The sequence below is a fragment of the Cervus elaphus genome, chromosome 26, assembly GCF_910594005.1.
Source record: "Cervus elaphus chromosome 26, mCerEla1.1, whole genome shotgun sequence".
Classification (NCBI taxonomy): domain Eukaryota; kingdom Metazoa; phylum Chordata; class Mammalia; order Artiodactyla; family Cervidae; genus Cervus; species Cervus elaphus.
This window is the reverse complement of record NC_057840.1, coordinates 41,756,344-41,776,192: the sequence shown is the minus strand read 5'-3', so window position 1 is coordinate 41,776,192 and position 19,849 is coordinate 41,756,344. Positions and strand designations below refer to the sequence as shown.

The 19,849-nt window shown below is 47.8% G+C and overlaps 1 protein-coding gene across 1 annotated transcript in view; it reads right to left on the bottom strand.

The window, feature by feature from the left end:
* The window catches only part of FNDC1 (fibronectin type III domain containing 1), a 112,033-nt gene extending 94,981 nt beyond the window's left edge, over nt 1–17,052 (bottom strand). Inside the window, exon 1 of the mRNA XM_043888618.1 lies at nt 16,752–17,052. Within this exon, the coding sequence (XP_043744553.1) occupies nt 16,752–16,863 (112 nt within the window). The 5' untranslated portion in view covers nt 16,864–17,052. The remainder of the gene's footprint in view (nt 1–16,751) is intronic.
* Nucleotides 17,053–19,849: the final 2,797 nt, after the last annotated feature.

Sequence of the window (19,849 nt, the reverse complement as noted above, 5' to 3'; positions counted from 1 at the left end):
AATATTGGGTCCCTGTGAGCCTCTCTGCCCCTGAGTTTATTGATGAGTAAATAAACGATTCCTTAACCTGTTCAGCCACTGCTCACCAGATATCGTGTTATTAGCAGCCTGATTCATTGCTGCTTGATAACATCCTATCTGGGTCCATAAAAACAAGTCATTTTCTTCTCTTAATTTCTAAATGAAAGTTGCTTTGTTTTAACTTTTATTTCTTCCTGTTTGTTGTTTTTAAGGGATCCACTCCAGGAATTTGATTTTGACAATGTCAATGCTTTATTTGTCAGTATGCCATGGACTTGAGTAAGGACACTGAGGCAGCCAGAAGTTAGAGTGAACTGAACCAGCAGAGCTGGCAGAACTTGATCATTAGTAGTTAAGGTTTTACAGCCCTTGGCCATTTTATTCAGGAAGCAATGTAAGCAAAAGCTACTGTTTCAAGACAAAAACAAGAACTTTTCCCCATCGAAACCACCAGCTTTCCAGAATGGTTTGATGGTGGTGGTTTAGTTGCTTAGTCATGTCCCCTTACAGGGACGACACCGTATGTGTAATGAAAGTAAAAGTTTAGTTGCTCAGTTGTATCCAACTCTTTGTGACCCTGTGGACCATAGCCCACTAGGCTCTTCTGACCATGGGATTTCCCAGGCAAGAATACTGGAGTGGGTTGTCATTTCCTTCTCTAGGGGATCTTCCTGACCCAGGGATCGAACTGGCATCTGGAACCAGTGTCCTCTGCATTGCTGGTGGATTCTTTACCGCTGAGCCACCAGGGAAGCCCCCAGAATGGTTTAGGGAAATGAAATTGGAGGAATTCCATAGATACGCTTATTTATGACAACCAGAAGAAAGCAAAGGACCCTGAAAAGAAAATGCCTAAGAGAAGGGAATACAGGACTCCTGCCTGCTTTTGACCAGCAGCAGAAACCCAGAAACCAGTACTTTTCAAGTTTTTGTGGGATATTTTGCACATTCTTCAAATTCAGTTCGCGGCTGAGAAATAGTTTCTTAAAGAATAATCATTGTTTGCTGGTCCAGCTTAAATTCAGCCTACTACAAACTGCTTGACACACCAGCCAAAAAAAACTCCTTGAAAATTCATTCCTTGTCCCAAAATGTGAAAGTCATTGTCTAACTATGTTAAATACTTGGGCATTACTGTCGCTAAAATCACCACTCATCTTACTCAGAGCTCCCTAAAAAATATCCTTGGAAGAGAGGCCAAGAAAATACTATGGAGAGGAAGGTATAAAACAGGGTGACTGAGACAGACAGAACCAGAAGCCAGCCACACGGATCTAGTGACAACCCAGATGGCTGGGGATAATCACTTTTTAAAATATATTTTCATACTTAAAATCTTTTAATATTTCAGATAATAGCTTACTGGTTATGAATGGGTTTAGAGGCAAATAAACTAGCAGTGGACATGAAAACATTCACAACACACCTGATAAGCAAAAAATTCAAGTACTGCAATGGGACCACTTGTGAAAAGGGAAAACGAGAGTGAGCAGTAAAGGAGAAGAAAGGAAATGAACACGTGTTACATGCCAACTAAGTCCAGTCATTTCATTTACTTCTGCAACAGATATTTATTGTGTACCTACGACGTGTCAGATTCTGAGCTATGCACTAGGGACCCACAGGTGGTTAAAAAGAGTTCGTACACGCAGGCTACGTCGCTTAAGTCATGTCAGAGTCTTTGCAACCCTGTGGACTGGAACCCACCAGGATCCTCTGTCCATGGCATCTCCCAGGCAAGAACCCTGGAGTGGACTGTCATTTCCTCCCCCAGGGGATCTTCCTGACTCAGGGGTCACGCCCATGTCTCCTGCTTGGCAGGTGGATTCTTCCCCACTGAGCCAACTGGAAAGCCCACATGATGCAGCTAGAGAAAGCCCACCACGCCACAACAAAGACCCAGCACCACCAAAAACAAAAACGAAAGAACTGAGTCTGAGAGAGCTGAGTGACTTGCCGAGGGCACACAGCTACGAGGTGACAGTGGTCACAGCCAGGCGTATCTGAAACCACAGACCATGCTCTTCCTGCTACGGCAGGTTGCCTCTCAGCCCTGACTATAGCTGCAAGGAATAAGTGGAGGCCTGGAGAGAAATCAGAGCCAAAGGTATGAGACTGAGAGTCATCAGTGGAAGCTGAATTCACGGGGACACGGGAGCTCATTGCACTGAATGAGCATCTTGTCAGTGTCAGGAGGACCTCACGCTGCCGAATCCTCGTTCCTGGTCCTGGACTTACCCTACTTCCAGCCACATGAATGATGCTCCTCCTGAAAGCCCCTCTCCTGTCCTCCAACCCCACAATCTTCCGCCTTCCGGGGCACCCTGCTTTCTGATTTCTCTTCCCCATTGCTGGTCTCCTTTCTCAGCTCCTCCCCCTTCGCCAGGACTCAAACATTCAAGTGCTTCCAAGCCCCACTCTGAACCACTCTCTTCTCGCGTGCACTTCCGGGGCCTTCTCCAAGTTAGCACATCCAGTCCCAGGAATGAAAACCCCACTCATGTGATGATAGTTCCCGAATGGCTTTTCCTCTGAGCACAGGGTTATTCAACCGTCTACTTAGCATCTCTGATGGAACCCGAAGAACACTGGTGTCTAAAGGACGACTCAAAGTTGTTTTAAATCTGAAATATTAGTGATGAAATGGAGAACTAGGATTCAGGTTGCATCGTGGCAGACAAGGGTAGAGAGATTTTCAAGAAGAAGAGAATATCCATCAGTGTCAAGTAAAGACAGAGAAGAGCCCGTTTTTCTCCACCTGTAATTAGGACATGTCCACCCTATTCAAGTGCTTTCCAGGTGGTGCCAGTGGTAAAGAATCCACCTGCCAATGCAGGAGATGCAAGAGATGTGGGTTCAATCCCTGGGTTGAGAAGATCCCCTGCAGTAGGAAATGGCAACCTACTCTAGTATTCTTGCCTGGAAAAGTTCATAGACAGAGGAGCCTGGTAGGCTACAGGCCATGGGGTTGCAAAGAGTCAGACATGATTGAGCACAACATATATATTCCCTATTCAAAGCCCCAAACCAAGCAAATACGCCACTGAAGTTTCACTCTGCAAATATTAAACTTAATTTCTTCCTTTGTTACAGCTACCCTCAAAGGATTGATGTGAGAATAAAATCTGAAGGAAAATCATAAAGCACTCAACAAATATGAGATACAGGAAGAAGAGCCACAGAATTGATGTCACCAATTTCAACCCAAAAGAAAATGACCCGGCCGGATTCCCAGTACCTGGACTCTGGGCCAGTGCTCCCTCCTCACAAAGCATGAATGGGCTTTGGATTTTCACCTTCCTCATTCTTGGGAATTAATTCACAGAATGTACTTATTTGAAATTTTTAAATTTTGAGAGTTGAGAGGAAAGTTGGGTCATCTAATCCCATTTCCCCTATTCAGTCTGCCTATCAGCGATGTGTCTAAAATAGCCTTCAGTCCTTCCCATGACTAGATGGTTCTCCCCAGTCAAACCCCAACAGGTTCCTCCACCTTCAAACATGCGTGCATGCTCAGTCGCTCAGCCATGTCTGACTCTTTGTGACCTTATGGACCATGGGATTCTCCAGGCAAGAATACTGGAGCGGGTTGCCGTTTCTTCCTCCAGGGGAACGTCCTGACCCAGGGATCAAACCCACGTCTCCTGCACTGGCAGGTAGATTCTTTACCACTGAGCCAACCTTCAGGGTGGGCATCTATGAATGTGTCAATTGGGTGATGGGATTACTAAGCAAGGCCCTGCCCTGGGATACAAGATAAGCAATCAAAGATATACACAAAATGCAGAGGTGTTCATTCTTCTGAAGGCAACACCCTGTTGGCATCTGAGAAGAGGAACAAGGGCGTCTGACGTGAAACATCGGATATATTGAGTGCAACTAACAACATACATTATCAAGAGTCAGAAGGTTAGGGATGACCGGAGAACAAAGTATGGCCTCAGTGCTCCCATGAGTGGAGAACTGGCCACTGCTTTCCACAACTTGAATTCTAAAAGAACATTAATCTCTTAAATGTTTGGACTTAATCTCTTAAAGTGTTTGGCCACCTGATGCAAAGAACTGACTCATTTGAAAAGACCCTGATGCTGGGAAAGGTTGAAGGTGGGAGGAGAAGGAGATGACAGAGGATGAGATGGTTGGATGGCATCACCGACTCAATGGACATTGAGTTTGAGTAAACTCCGGGAGCTGGTGATGGACAGGGAGGCCTGGCGTGCTGCAGTCCATGGGGTCACAAAGAGTCGGACTCGACTAAGCAACTGAACTGAACTGAATCTCTTAAAACTCTAATCCAGTCTGCCCTTTATCCCTCAGAATGTTACTGAGTTGTTCCCTGCAACAAAAACTCATTACTACTTCAAAGCATCAGTGGACCCTGTGGAACTCATCCCAGAGACCTCTCACGGGATCTCAAAGACACAAGAGACACACACAACATGCTCAGACAATAGCCGTGTCTCATCTCCCAGAGGTCTTCCTTCCTGGGTGTTAGAATCAAAGTGTCGTCATGACAACTGTAAAACAGGATCAGCCCAGGTCTCAGGCAGGGAGCATCACATTCTCCATCCCTCTTTTCTCTTCCCTTTCACTGTGGTTTGCATCAATATCTGTAGGTATGTTTGTGGATTCTGAGAGTTATTCAACATAAGCAAATGCTTCAACCTTCCCAGTCTATTAGAAAATAGTCGAAAGAAATTGTTGGGTAGGGTAGTGATGTGAAAGTCGCTCAGTCATGTCCAACTCTTTGCGATCCCATGGACTATACAATCCATGGAATTCTCCAGGCTAGAACACTGCAGTGGGTAGCCTTTCCCTTCTTAAGGGATCTTCCCAACCCAGGGATCGAACCCAGGTCTCCTGCATTGCAGGCGGATTCTTTACCAGCTGAGCCACCAGGGAAGTGAACAGAAAATGGTATTAAAAGCAGCAGGGCCAGGGGGTGGTTACAGCAGAAAGAAAACGTGGCAGCTTTCCATGACACAAAGAGTGTCAGCGAGTCAGACACTCTGGGAAAGCCAGGCTGCCACCTAGACATCTCCACTAGGGAACACAACCTAGATAAAAGAAAGACAGTCACACATCCCAACTTTTACTAAACAGGAACATAACGCAGACTGCATCAGCTTCGAAGTGCACCCACCAGGCCAAGTCCTTGGACAAATTTGGTGGTTCTCCTTGTCAACCTTCCCTGCTGGCTCAGATGGTAAAGCGTCTGCCAGCAATGCGGGAGACCTGGGTTCGATCCCTGGGTTGGGAAGATCCCCTGGAAAAGGAAATGGCAACCCACTCCAGTACCCTTGCCTGGGAAATCCCATGGACAGAGGAGCCTGGTAGGCTATAGTACATGGGGTCTCAAAGAGTCAGACACAACTGAGTGACTTCACTCACTTGTCAATCTTACAATTCTAGGTACATCAGTGTAAAAACATTCAGAACTTAACACTCTCTGGGAGGTGAAAGTTGTTAGAAAGTACTAGATGATCTTATGTTGCTTCTGATCACATTTGATGCCATTGTTTATTATTACATCAATTCCAGCTCCTTTAATAAGTGTTTATATGGAGAAGGAAATGGCAACCCACTCCGTTATGCTTGCTGGAGAATCCTGTGGGCAGAGGAGCCTGGTGGGCTACAGCCCATAGGGTGACAAAGAGTTGGACACGACTGAGCACACACAAATGAAAATACTATATATTATTATATATGTTATATATTAATTATAAAAATATATTCTATGTATAACAAATATATATTTAATAAAAGTGTATGTTGATGTATCAAAAAAAAAAAAATAAGTGTTTATAGCCTGTGTCTTTGAGCCTAGCAGAGTTCCTTGCCCATGGAAGACCTGAGTGAGGGAGTGAAAGTCGCTCAGTTATGTCCAATTCTTTGAGACCCCATGGACTGTAGCCCACCAGGCTCCTCTGTCCATGGAATTCTCCAGGTAAAAATACTGGAGTGGGTTGCCATTTCCTTCTCAGGGGACTTCCCTGAGTTAACTATTTAATCACTTACTTTATGAATGAAGGCTGTAGCCAGGCTGGATCTATGAATGCAGCTCACTGAGTGTGTGTAGGTGTTTGAAGCTCTGGGTTGACAGTTCAGCACACAATCCAACACAGTCACTCACGTCTGCCCACATCTCAACTCCAGGCCAGTGCTGGAGGCTGCGTGAATTCTTTCACCTACTGAAAAGGAATCGTGTTGGTATGTAGGCATACCACATGCCGTGGGTTGAACTGTGTTCTCCAGAAAGATATGTTGGGTCCTAACACCCAGGACCTGTGGATGGGATTTAGAAACAGGTTTTTGCAAATGTAATCACATTAAGATGAAATCATGCTTGACTACGGTTGGCCTTGATTCCATACAACCGATATCCTCGTAAGACGACACACAGGGAGAATGCCATGTGACAAGAGAGACAGATGGACTGATGTGTCCACAAACCAAGAAACACCAAGGATTCTGGAAACCTCCTGAAGCTAAGAAAAGGAAGCATTCTTCCCTAGAGTCTTCAGGGAGAATATAGCCTTGTCCTGCAGATTTCAGATTTCCAGTCTCCAGAGCTATGGAAGAATAAATTTCTCTTGTTTAAAGGGCCACTCAGATTGTGGCCTTCTGTCTTGGCAGCCCTAGGAAATGAGTGTATCCTACCATGTAAAAGACCCTGATGCTGGGAAAGATTGAAGGCAGGAGGGAAAGGGGACGACAGAGGCTGAGATGGTTGGATGGCATCACCAACTCAATGGACATGAGTTTGAGCAAGCTCTGGGAAATGGTGAAGGACAGGGAAGCCTGGCGTGCTGCAGTCCATGAGGTCGAAAAGAACTGGGCACCACTTAGTGACTAAACAACAATAACCATGTAAATAAAGTTCTTCACTCTCACCACGGGTGGGACTTCCAACACGCCTCCAAACCCACCTCTGACTCCACCGGTTCGGGCAAGAGGGGCACAGGCACCTGCCCCACACCCACCAACCCCACACACCCAGCTGGCGCCAGGTCAACACACACAACAAGTAGAAGCAGGACAGACTTGATTTACTTGGACTCCAAAATCACTGTGGATGGTGACTGCAGCCATGGAATTCAAAGACGCTTGCTCCTTGGAAGAAAAGCTATGACCAATCTAGACAGCATACTAAAAAGCAGAGATATCACTTTGCTGACAAAGGGCCATAGAGTCAAAGCTATGGTTTTCCCAGTAGTCATGTACGGATGTGAGAGTTGGGCTATAAAGAAGGCTGAGCACCGAAGAACTGATGCTTTTGAACTGTGGTGCTGGAGAAGACTCTTGAGAGTCCCTTAGATGGCAAGGAGATCAAACCAGTCAATCCTAAAGGAAATCAATCCTGAATATTCACTGGAAGGACTAGGAAATGAGTATACCTACCATGTAAAAGACCATGATGCTGGGAAAGATTGAAGGCAAGAGGAGAAGGGGATGACAGAGGATGAGATGGTTTGATGGCATCACCAACTTAATGGATATGAGTTTCAGCAAGCTCTGGGAGATGGTGAAGGACAGGGAAGCCTAATGTGCTGCAGCCCATGGGGTCTCAAAGAGTCGGACATGACTTAGCGACTGAAAAACAAACAACAAATGTCATATGTAATTAACACCAGAGAAAGCACATCGATCATTCAGTGAATATTCACTAAGCACCCCCTATTTCCAGACAGCATTCCAGGCAATGGGGAGACTTTGGTGAACAAAACTGACCTAACATCATATGATCACGGAGCTCTGGTTCCAGAGGAGGAAGACAGGCAATTACCACCACACACGTGAAACAGACACACTCTCAGGTAGAGACGGAGGTTGTGGAGAAAAATAAAGCTGGGAGAAGAAGCAGTGCAGGGTAGGGGTAAGATTACACTGTTAAATGGTGGGGAGTGAACTCTCATGAGAAGATGACATCCAATAAAGAACCCGAACACGATGAGGGCTATCCCATATGTGTTTATGGACAGTTGTTCAGAACAATGGAACTGCAAGTGCAAAGGCCCTGGGGCCGGGAGGTGCCTACGACACAAGGAACCAGCAAGGAGGCCCGGGGATGGACGCTGAAGGGGAGGGAGGGCCTGGTGTGGAAGATGATTATGTGTAGCGCCTCGAAAACTTGCTCGGAATTGGTTTTTTATCTGAGAGAGACAGAATGTTATGTGACTTCATGCATCATGAGAACCACTGTGCTGGGGGTTTGAAAACAAAGTGTAGGGGGAGAGGGCAGGAGCAGGGGGACCATTGAGACGGTTACTGCAGTAATCCCCATACGATGGCTGGACCAGGGTGGGCGTGGTACTTCCCTGCCAGATTCCTCACCAGAATATCTAACACACACGGAAAATACGGGCAAACTAACTGCTGTGATCTCAAGCAGAATGGGCTAACACATACACTTTTTAAAAAGAGACTTTTGCCAATCTCAAAAGATTACATATACGAGTCCATTGATATGATGTGACTTTTTTTTTTGGTCATGCCACACAGTATGCACACAGTTAGAGATCTTAGTTCCCCAACAAGGGATTAGACCCCCTCCGGAACTCCCTGCAGTGGAAGCGTGGAGCCTTCATCACTGGACGGCCAGGAAAGTCCCTGATATGACATTCTTGAAACGACAGAATTACAAAGATGGAGAATGGATTGGTGGTTGCCAAGAAGGAGGGGAAGAAGGGAGATGGGCGTGGCTGCCGAAGGGGAGTGGGAGGGGTCTTTCTGATGGAACGTTCAGTCTCTCCACTGTGATGGTCGCACAGGCTACACGTGCGATGAAATTACACACACACACACACACACACAAGCACATGACGCTGGTGAACCTGGATAAAGTTGACGCGTGGCACCAACGTCAGCTGCCCACCCAGGGCAGTGCGCTGCGGCCCTGCAAGATGTTACCTGGGGGAGAAACCGGGAGACGGACACTGGCTCTCTGCATTACTTCTTACAATTGCAAAGGGAATCTACAACTCCCTGAAAACAAAAACTTCTAAAAACCATTAAAAAAAAAAAGAATCTTTTACACCTATAACGTCGTCCAAAGCCCTATTGTAATCTGCCATAAAGCACAAGAAAAACAAACAGAATGGATGAAGCATGAAGCATGGATTGCATGTAAGATATGAGTTTATGAAATATAGATGAAACTCACAGCTTGTTTTAATTATACACCATGAGTGAACAAGAAGCAGATTGTGAGAAAAACATGGACTTCATAAGATTTATTAAGAATAATAAGTTATTTCCCTTTAAAACATGCTGCAGATGGAACATATGATGGAACAAGAGTAGCACTTACAGATAGATAACGATGGAAAGTCATTAGGTGTGAACATGCAATCTCTGAACTGACAGTCACCCCCTAAATCGACCACCCACCGGGTACAGTCCATTCAGCCCTGACATTCCTGTCTAGGGCAACAATCCCTTAAAGCTCTCTTTAAACTGACCCACAGCTAGCACAATAAGCCCCCCCACCCTCTTCACCTCCACACTCCCACCCTGCACCCACCCACCCCCGTCCCAGCTTCAGTGGGACAGGCTGGCCTCCACTCTCCACGTGCTAGGTGGAAGCCTCCGGCGACAGTCACACAGCCAGGCCATCACCAGTGCGGACAGGCTGAGCCTTCTCGGCAGAGGATTTTATTTTCATAAAACTCTACGAGGATAAGGTGGTACTGGCCTCAGGAGATGGTGCTGGCCACTTTCCCCTCTGTTGCCCCAGAGGACTCCTTGGTGTTAAGAGGCACCCTGGCCTGGTTCAGATGGCAGCTCGCGGGGCCCACGCACCCCGGCCGCCCTCGCCTGACCTGGCCTGGGCTGGGGTTGTTCCTCTGAGCTCCCACGAAACCACACGTGCCCCCTCAGCTCTCCGGCCTCTTTGGCCCTGCCCAGCTGCAGTGACTGTTGGTGGGACTGCATGGGTGGACAAACATGGAGTCATCTCAAATTAGGAGCCATGGTTACACAGCTGCTCAGATTGCTTAACATGATGCTAACTGGTTCCAGCCACTGCCTGGGGGCGCAGGGACCCACTGTCCACCCCTTTCCCACAAGCCACACAGGTGCATCTGCGACCCACGTCTGCTGGCTTGGACCAACCATCTGGCCGCGTAAAACAGCCTTCTAACCCTGAAATGCATCTTAAAAAGCAGAGGCATTACTTTGCCTGCAGCAAAGGTCCATCTAGTGAAAGTTACAGTTTTTCCAGTAGTCATGTATGGATGTGAGAGTTGGATGATAAAGAAAGCTGAGGGCCGAAGAATTGATGATTTTGAACTGTGGTGTTGGAGAAGACTCTTCAGAGTCCCTTGGACAGCAAGGAGATCCAACCAGTCCATCCTAAAGGAGATCAGTCCTGAATATTCATTGGAAGGACTGATGCTGAAGCTGAAGCTCCAATGCTTTGGCCACCTGATGCAAAGAGCTGAGTCATTTGAAAAGATCCTGATACTAGGAAAGATTGAGGGCAGGAGAAGGGGATGACAGAGGATGAGATGGTTGGATGGCATCACTGACTCCATGGACATGAGTATGAGCAAGCTCCAGGAATTGGTGACGGACAGGGAGGCCTGGCGTGCAGCAGTCCATGGGATCGCAAAGAGTTGGATATGACTGAGCGACTGAACTGAACTGAACTGAGTTATTTCGGTGCACTTATTAAACCCATCTTAGGATTTGCATCTGTCTCCCTGGATACAAAAAGAATCCACAGAGCGTGGCGGGGGCTGGATATTGAGAGAGACCGTTTCACTAAAACTCACCCAAAACTGACTTCCAGCACCCAGAAGGCAGGCACCACCCCTTGGGGTCCCCGGTCCTCACCCATCCTCCAGCTGCTGCAGCTCTGGCTGGAACCTGCAGATTCCAGGGGTACCCCAGCAGCTAAAAAGGGCTGCTGACCTCAGCTTTAGGTGTAGGCTTCAAGTTCTTTCTCACCAGCGGTCGGGTGAAAATTGCTAACTTGCAGGCATCACAATGAGTGATGTGTCCTTCCTAGCTTAATATCTGAGGGAAGCTCCAGTGAGTAGCAGAAATGGAAAAAAGAAAAAGAAAAAGGCAAAACACTAAGGGAAAACCAAGGCAGGTAACTGAACGTGTTTTCTATAAAGCCCCCCAACCACTGGGGACGCAACGCGAGGGGCCCGCGGGCAGCGTCGCGCGGCTGGAGGTCCGGAACGCCCTCTAAGGGCCGTGGGCCGCAAACACTGCCGCGCGCCAGGCCGGGAGCCGAAGAGGGAAGAAACTGAGAGAAAAAAATGTCTTCCATATGACGTCACCTAATACTCAGGGCCACAAAAATTCCTTATTAAAAATTTCTAAATTTTAACCATTTGATCCATACTGGAGAACTTTCCTTAATAAGATGATAATAGTAACACAATTCCCCCAAATTAAATCCATCTTCTTTGTAACTAAGACAAGGGTAAATATATATATATAATAAAATATATATATAAGAAATAAAAGATTTTTAAAAAGGAAAAGACAAGTATAATGTCTTAGAAGGAAAAAAGGATGTTTGCCATCTGTTTAACCAGCATCTCCCTGATTCTAAATGCTCTGACGTTGTCTACTAAAATAATGAAATATCCATCCCCACCCCCCAGTTACCCAGTCCTCCCCAAAGGCAGCCAAGTTTTCAATTTCAGGTGTATCCTAACATAAATATTCTATGGCTAAACATCTGATTACATATATATATAGATTCTTTTCTCTCCTTTATCTTTATATATTTAAATACTCACCCCCATATTTTCTAACTGAAATGAAAGCTTCTGATAAGAAGTTTTATTGTAACTCAAGAAACTCCTAAATTCCAAAGGGACCAATGAAAAGGATCTGCTTCTTATCAGCAAAGTCCTGTAGACTTTCCTGAAATTGGTGCATCTAATAACCTCCCCCCACTGTCACCCCATGCAGTAGCAGAATAATGCCCCCCTCAAAAATGTGCATGTTCTAATCCCCAGAACCTGTGAATGGGTGACCTCACACAGAAAATCAACTTTGCACATGTGATTAAGTTAAGGACCATCCAATGTAATCACATGGGTCCCTATAAGCGAAAGAGGGAGATTGAAGTTTAGAGAAAGTGATGCATGGATCGAAGTAGAGTGAGGTCATTGCTGGAGAGGCCACCGCTGAGGATCTCAGCACTTCTAGAAGCTGGAAAGGATGAGAAATGCATTTTCCCACAAGCACCGAGAAGGAACACGACCCTTGATTTTAGCCCAGTGAGGCCCATTTCAGACTTCTAACCTCCAGAATTATAACAAATGTGTGTTATTTAAAGCCACTAAGTTTGTGGTAACTTGTTACAACAGCAAAAGGAAACTAATACACCCCTCCACTCCTCATCCCCAACCAGGCCACTTTTCAGGGAACGGGCCCTTAGGTCTTAAACAGAGCCAGGAACGGTCTTGGTAAGATGGTACCCTGGAACTGACCAGTGATAACTTTCCAGGGACACAAGTTATTGCTCTGCAATTCTATCACAGCCTCTAAACACTACTAATGAATTCTGTGCTCAGTTGACAAAAAACAAACAGTTTTTTCATCTGAGGGGAGGGGGTCCAATGCACAAGATAAAAAGAAAGGGGGAGCTCACCCCATCCTTTCAGAGGACAGAAGGAGGAGGGAAACTCTATGAGCTACATGGAGCCTGGGTCACAGGAGAGACTTTGAGGGCTTCTAGGGGCAGAAGGAATCTTTCCATTTACTTGGTCTAATGGGGATTGACTAACTGGCCTGAGGTCACAGAGAGGTGAACAGCAACAGCGTGAAGACAAATCCACAGACCTTGATTTGAACCTACTTCCTTTCTATACACCAGTTGTCATCAAACTTCCTGTTCTCAGATTCCTTTCTATGCTTAAATTAATGAGGATCTCACCGAGGTTATGTTTATGTCTACTTACTAGAAATTAAATCTTGGAAGAGGTTAATCTACATACCTACTAATTCATGTTGAAATAGCAATGTAAACCATTACAAGCTATCATAACAAACTGGATTTTATAATAAACTGTTTTCCAAAACAAAAAGAAATAATGAGAAGAATGGCATTTTTGGCATGTTGGCAGATCTCTTTCATGGAAGACAGTGGGATCTCCTATCCAATTGCAACCTATTGCAGTATATTGTTTTCGCTGGAGTCCCCCAAAAACATCAGGCCTCATACAGATATTGGAAAAGTATTTCAATAGCCTTACAGATAATTTTGGAAAGTCTTTGATACTACACCAAAACTCATCAAGTAGTAGTTCCTTAAAGGTTAGTTGCAGTGTACAATCTGAAACCATATAAAGAATTTCTCACATTTTGTTAACATTAAAAATCCACTGGGCTATTTTGAACTTCGATGGATCTTTTAGCCAGGCAAGTTTTCGTAACTCTGTGCATCAGTCACCTGGATTTACCAGTTCACTTGGCTGTGCAGAGCATCTAAACATTGATACACTTTATAACACAGTATTCCAAAATCATTTACATCACCACCTATCTTGTTAGAAAATTGCCTAAATAGTGGGACACTGTCAAGCTTAGGATGTTGGTGGTGACTTGGCAAAATTCTAATTTTCACTTGACAGCTCAAATTTTCTCACTGGCAAGATATACGAGCAGTTATTTTACCAGAAACAGCAGCCCACCTTTGTTCATTTTTTTGAGATGTCTGCCAAATACCCAAGTCAAACTAACTGGCTTGTTCGCAGCCATTCTTTCTAGTTAAGGTGGTGTTACGTGGGAAAAAAAGCAGCTAGTTCAGCTCACACCTCACACTATCACGCAACTGCTTTCCTGCACAATTACCAATGAAATTCCCTGGTAGCTCAGATGGTAAAGAATCTGCCTGCAGTGCAGGAGATCCGGGTTTGATCCCTGGTCAGGAAGATCCCCTGGAGAAGAGAATGGCAACTCACTCCAGTATTCTTGCCTGGAAAACCCTGTGGGCAGAGGAGCCTGGAGGGCTACAGTCCATGGGGTCAGAAAGAGTCAGACATAACTGAGCAATTAACACTTCCACTTCACTGATGAATGTGGGCTGTCAGAAGTACTAATCATGCCTTTCCCATTTCTTCACACAGCATATTAAAAAGACATGCAAAAAAAAAAAAAAAAAAAAGAAGACATGCATACAAGGGTAGAGATTTGGTAAAATCTATCATTTTTACTCTTGCACCAAGGACATTCTTCACTGAAACTAGCATACCCTTTCTTTCTAAGTCTGAAAGATGCAATGACCCTGAGTTCATGAGGGCACCAATGCCAAGATTCACCCTAAAGCACCACCAGTTTTCCCACTAAACTTTTGTACTGTCTCCACAGATACCAACACTGTGAAAAAGGCAAATAGTATCTTAGTATTACTTTGAAAATCGCTTTGACCTTGAGGATTCCCTGAAAGAGTTTTCAAGCTTTAAAGAAAAATAAATCACCCCTAACCACCCTAAGATAACCATTATAAATATATGACAGTGTGTGTGTCCTCTCATATGGTTTCTAGAAAACTATCTTATCAGACTGACAAGTGTAATCATAATTTTAATGGTTGGGTTGTATTTTATTGTAGAGAGGGCGGAGGGGGTGAAAGGCATCACATGCTTATCTCGTTTTACATTTTATTTGGCCATCAAGATGAAGGGTTTATTTAGGTCTTCAGCATGCCTTGCAAATCATCTCTGCTTTAAAGAAAGTTCCTCTGAGCTGTGGTGGGTCCACCACTAGGAATCTGTCTCTGGGGGATTTCGTTGCAGGGATTCTGGTCCCACAGGTCTGGGGACTAGGAGAGGCTCTGACTCAAGAAGCTTGCTAAGCCCGTACATCAGTTGAGCCAGAGAGGAAGCAGTGTGCTCACAGCCCTGCTATAACACCCAGAGTACAAGTCTGGGGCAGTGACTGTAGCTATTACAGCAAGACAGAGAGGAAGCCTTCCGGAGAAGCAGATGAAATACATTTTGTGACCCCGATTTCTTCCCCAGCACGGGGAGCTCTGGGCAGGTTACATCTGTTCCTTTCCTTCTATCATTTAAATCAGTGGATATGCATTTCAAAATACGCTTGTCCTCCTTTGTCTGCTCTAGTCTGGTCATCATTTTCCTGCAAATCCCACGTCAACACAGTAAAGGGAAGTGCCAACAAGCGTTCCAGCTCCAACATTCCACAGCTCAGTGATTTACGGAGCAGAAGGCGAGGGGAGAAGCCGCAGAGAACACAGCTGGGTCCCGGGAGCAATCACAAGCCACCCCGACTTCAGACCCACTCAAACGTAACCCATCAAGCAGGTGTCAGTGCAGTCCAGCAGGTCCAAGGCTGTAAAATGCCAGCATGGCACCGGCTCCAGTTTCAGTCGGTTTTCTGATACAAAAACTCTTTCAACATTCAGAGAATTTTAATTTAGAGGGGGAAACAAAAGCCATGGGTTGTAGGTGGGGGAGTCGAAAGGCTTTAAAATAGCCTTATTGTTGATAAAATACTATAAAAAAAAAAATATTCAGACAATGCTTTCCTAGAAGTAACTAACAGAGAGGAAAAAACCCACAGCTGGAACTGCCTTTTATGAACAAGTGGCATTCTGGCATCTCAGCACTTGGCATAATCCTGAAGCAAGCGTTACATATGAGGCACCCACCAAAAAGAGTCACCAGACAGAGTGGCCCTTTCCCCCTTTCACTTGTAGTTAAGAGGGCAATCAAGACACGAAATAGTCTCACAAAGCAAGTAGCCCTCCTTGGAATCGCATCTGAATTTTTTATAACCCAGCTGGGAGTGAACAGTATCAACAAAAATGTCCATTTCTTGGATTCCTACAAACCGATGACATAAATAAAAGCCACGCGGTGTCGTGTGGAAATGCCTGCACAGGAGGTGGAAACGAAGGCCACCAACGGCTTGGGGACGAAAAACCTTGTCTCTCTCTGCGGGAAACCTACGAGAAATGTGAACACGGCGCGCTGGCATTTTCGGAAAAGCAGTTGCTCACATTTCAGCCTCCGAAGAATGCATCCACCCCGTGCCCAGCCTCGGCCTTAGGGGAAGGGTGAGGTCCTACCGAACCGACTCCCGATTTCCCTCTCTCTCCTCTCAAGACAGAAGTCCTCTCCCAGGTCTAAAGTTCCCACTGAGATGCACCCTAAGAGCGCGGCTTACCCTTGGGCCCCGAGGTACCCGGCCGCCCCGCGGCGGCTCACGGCTGTCCCCGCGTTCGTGGACGTATCCTGCCTGTCCGCCTCCCTCTGGTTTCCGGGGAACCGTCCACCACACACCAGGCATCCTTGCCTCGGGGGCAGGTGAACAGGAGGAAAAGAAGGATGCCCCGGAGGGAAAATTCTGGGCGAAGGAAAGCATCGCCCCCACTCCCACCTCAGCGCCGACAGGTCGCTTTTCTTTTCCTCCCGCGCCCCCCAGCTATTCTTTGCTTGAATGCTCCTGGGATGTCCGATTCCGGGCATTCGACGGCAAAGTTGAAACGAGGAAGCTGAGGTCCCCTGCGGCTAACCTTATCCCTGCGCTCGCCTCCCGCGCGCGAGGCACCGAATACCCGGACCCCTCGTCCCCAGTCGCCCCTCCGCGATGAGGACGCGCAGGTTAGGGACCCGACATGCAGCCAGTACAGAGCACGGAGGGCGGCGGTGCCCGGAACGACAGGCGGTCAAGGGACGCACGGAAAGTGGACAGAGGGGCGCCAAGAGCCCGGCGGCCGAGCCCGGGACTGCGCGTACCTGGAGCAGCCCCCGCCGGGGAGATGACGGGCAACAGCGCGGCCAGGAGCAGCAGCGCCGCCCAGGGCAGCGGGCGCCGCGCGCGCGGGGACGCCCCGACCTCGGGGGCCATCGCGAGCCCCGGGGTGCGCGGCCAACTGGGCCGGGCGGGCGGGCACTGGGCTAGAGTCCGGGAGCGCCGAGGGGCTGCCGTCGGGTCCCCGCCGTCGGTGTGCGTCTGAGCGCTCTGCGCCGCGCCCGCGCGCCCCTGGCCCCGCGCCGAGAGCTCCCGACCCCGCGCCCCGGCCGCCGCGCTCCGCACTGAGGCCGCCGGCCGCCGGCCGCGCCTTTTAGCCGCGCGCGGGCTCCCCCTGCCGGCGCGAGGGCGGCGGGGGTGGCGGCCCGAGGCGGGCGGGGCGCGGGGCCGGGGCTCCGGGTGCTCGAGAGCGGCGGAAAACCGCTGGGTGGGTCTGAAAACGCAGGGATTGCGGGGCGCCCCGGGTGTCTAACCTCCTCTGGTTTACTGGTTCAGGAAAGGGCCCATCACGTCCAGTCGTCGCCAAGCCCGGGTGTGCCTCTGTCACCTTAAATAAAGACCTCTGGCGTCCCCGCTGGGGACCCTGGCCAGGCTCCTTCACCTCGATCAGCACGCGGCGGTCGCCCCTGCGGCTCACCCCCGCTTTCCCCACACCCCGCATCAGAGAGGGGGTGTTCGTGTCCTTGGACACCAATGCCCCCGGCTGTCTTGTGCGGACCGGTGAACTGGGTTCAAAGGAAGCGTTCTGTAAACGCGCGGAGAGGCGGAGCGCTGGCCTATTCTCGCTTGCTGGGATCTCTGTGATGATAACACGGCTTAGGGTTCCCCATCCCGATTTCCACCTGTCTGTCTGTGGTCAGCTCCCCGCCTGGAAGCGGACTGGCAGCGCCCCTGGAGGTGACCCGGACGCCTGCAACCGGCCGCTCCGCGCCCTGCGCGCAGGTGCCAGGGTCGCCAGCAGCCTCCTGGCCGTCCCGGTGGGGCTGCAGCTCACAACCTGAGGTCGAGGTAGCTCTCCACTGTGATGGTCCCCAGACCTGTGTCCTTCTGCAGGGAGGGAAAGGTTGTCAGACGAATGCTAGACTGATGAAAAAGTGAAACGCAGCGTCTCTTTTCTGAAAGGAAGCGCATCCACGCCGTTAAGCCCTGGCAGGTACCTCTTGCCCTGGTGAGCACCCAGCAAAGGCAGAATCCTAGGGTTTGCCTTTCCGGAAAACTTTCCCCTGGGTCCCAGTGAGGATTCGTTCTTCCTTTATTCTGCAAGGTCTGTGAGCTCCCAGAGCTCTTGTAATTTGCAATCATTTTGATGTTTAATTACTCCCTTGTTTTGAAATGTTTCCCCACTGTTTCATGGAGCCTTGGTATTTGTCTCCCCAGCAAGTCCCTCCTCTCTGCTTTTATTTCGGGAACATAACCCCTTGCTGTACTCCAAGGGGCTCCAGTGGGGATCCCCTCTTAACCTCCTTCTTTCCCACCGCAGTTGGTCCAAGGATCGCGGGTGGCCCAAGCCAGGTCAGTCAAAGTCAGGACTTTTCTCATTGGACCTGGTGAAAAAGTCTGAGGTAGGCTGAAATATGCCCTTCCTCAAAGATGCCCAGATGGAGGAGAACCAATTAGGGAGAAAGAATTGCACAGGTGGGCAAGTCCTGGGCTCCAACCTCTGCCCTGCACTTCCTGAAGGTTGCTTCCGGGAGACAAATTTTCCTTTGGCTAAGTTGGAGTGGGGTTTCTATCCCACATAACCTATGAGTCCTGACCAGTACCTGCCCCCATCTGCAGGAGTATGAGAATAAAGATTTTTATTTATATCCTGTCTGCCACCCAAAAAGGTCATCACAGTACCAAGCACAGAGTTCAGTTCAGTTCAGTCATTCAGTCATGTCCAACTCTGCGACCCCATGGACTGCAGCACACCAGGCCTCCCTGTCCATCACCAACTCCTGGAGCTTACTCAAACTCATGTCCATCGAGTCGGTGATACCATCCAGCCATCTCATCCTCTGTCATCCCCTTCTCCTCCTGCCTTCAATCTTTCCCAGCATCAGGGTCTTTTCAAATGAGTCAGTTCTTTGCATCAGGTGGCCAAAGTATTGGAGTTTCAGCTTCAGCATCAGTCCTGCCAATGAATATTCAGGACTGATTTCCTTTAGGATGGACTGGTTTGATCTCCTTGCAGTCCAAGGGACTCTCAAGAGTCGTCTCCAACACCACAATTCAAAAGCATTAATTCTTTGGCGCTCAGCTTTCTTTATAGTCCAACTCTCACATCCATACATGACTACTGGAAAAACCATAGCTTTGACTAGACTGACTTCCAGGAAATGCTGATTGATCAGGTGCCATTCATTTAGTCCATTCAGTCAATATTTATTGTGTATCTGCTCCATGCCTGACACTGCTCCAGGCACTGCAGATCTAAAACACTAAAAACAGCAGTGATTACAAGTTAGCAGGAGATGAGTTTTAAAGGATAAGGAGCATCACAGTAAGGATGTCGCAGGCTACAGTAAGGGCTTGGGCTTTTGTTCTGGGAAATGGTGCATTGGAGGATTCTGATCATAAGAGTGACACTATAAGATTTACATAGAAGCAGAAAGACCAGTAAGGAGGCTCTGATGGTCCAGGTGAGGAAAGATGGTGCTTGGACCTAAAGGACAGCCATGGAGGGGATGAGAACCAGTGAGACTCGGGGTACAGCTTGAAGATGCAGGTTGGATGATTTTCTGACCGACTGGGTGAGAGGGAGCAGAGGGAAAAAGAGAACTGGCAACACCCAAAGTCCTACTGGTCTTAGCCTAGTTATTAATTCTCCACCAGGATGTTTGTTATTTCAGGATTTCACTTTTGGATTTGGTTTTAATAAAATGATCACATGAGAAGCAAAGCTCACAGGGAAGGCTCACCAAAGGGCAGTTTTCTTCCTCTCTCCCCTCCTTCCTTCCTCACGAAACATGCATGCATTCACCTGTCTCCCCAGCTTATTAGAGTCACTTTCTTCTGTGGACATTTCGGGGTAAAGTCTGAGGCGAAATCACCTCCAACTCTCCATTTGGATGACAACTTTCCATTTTGGATCAGAACA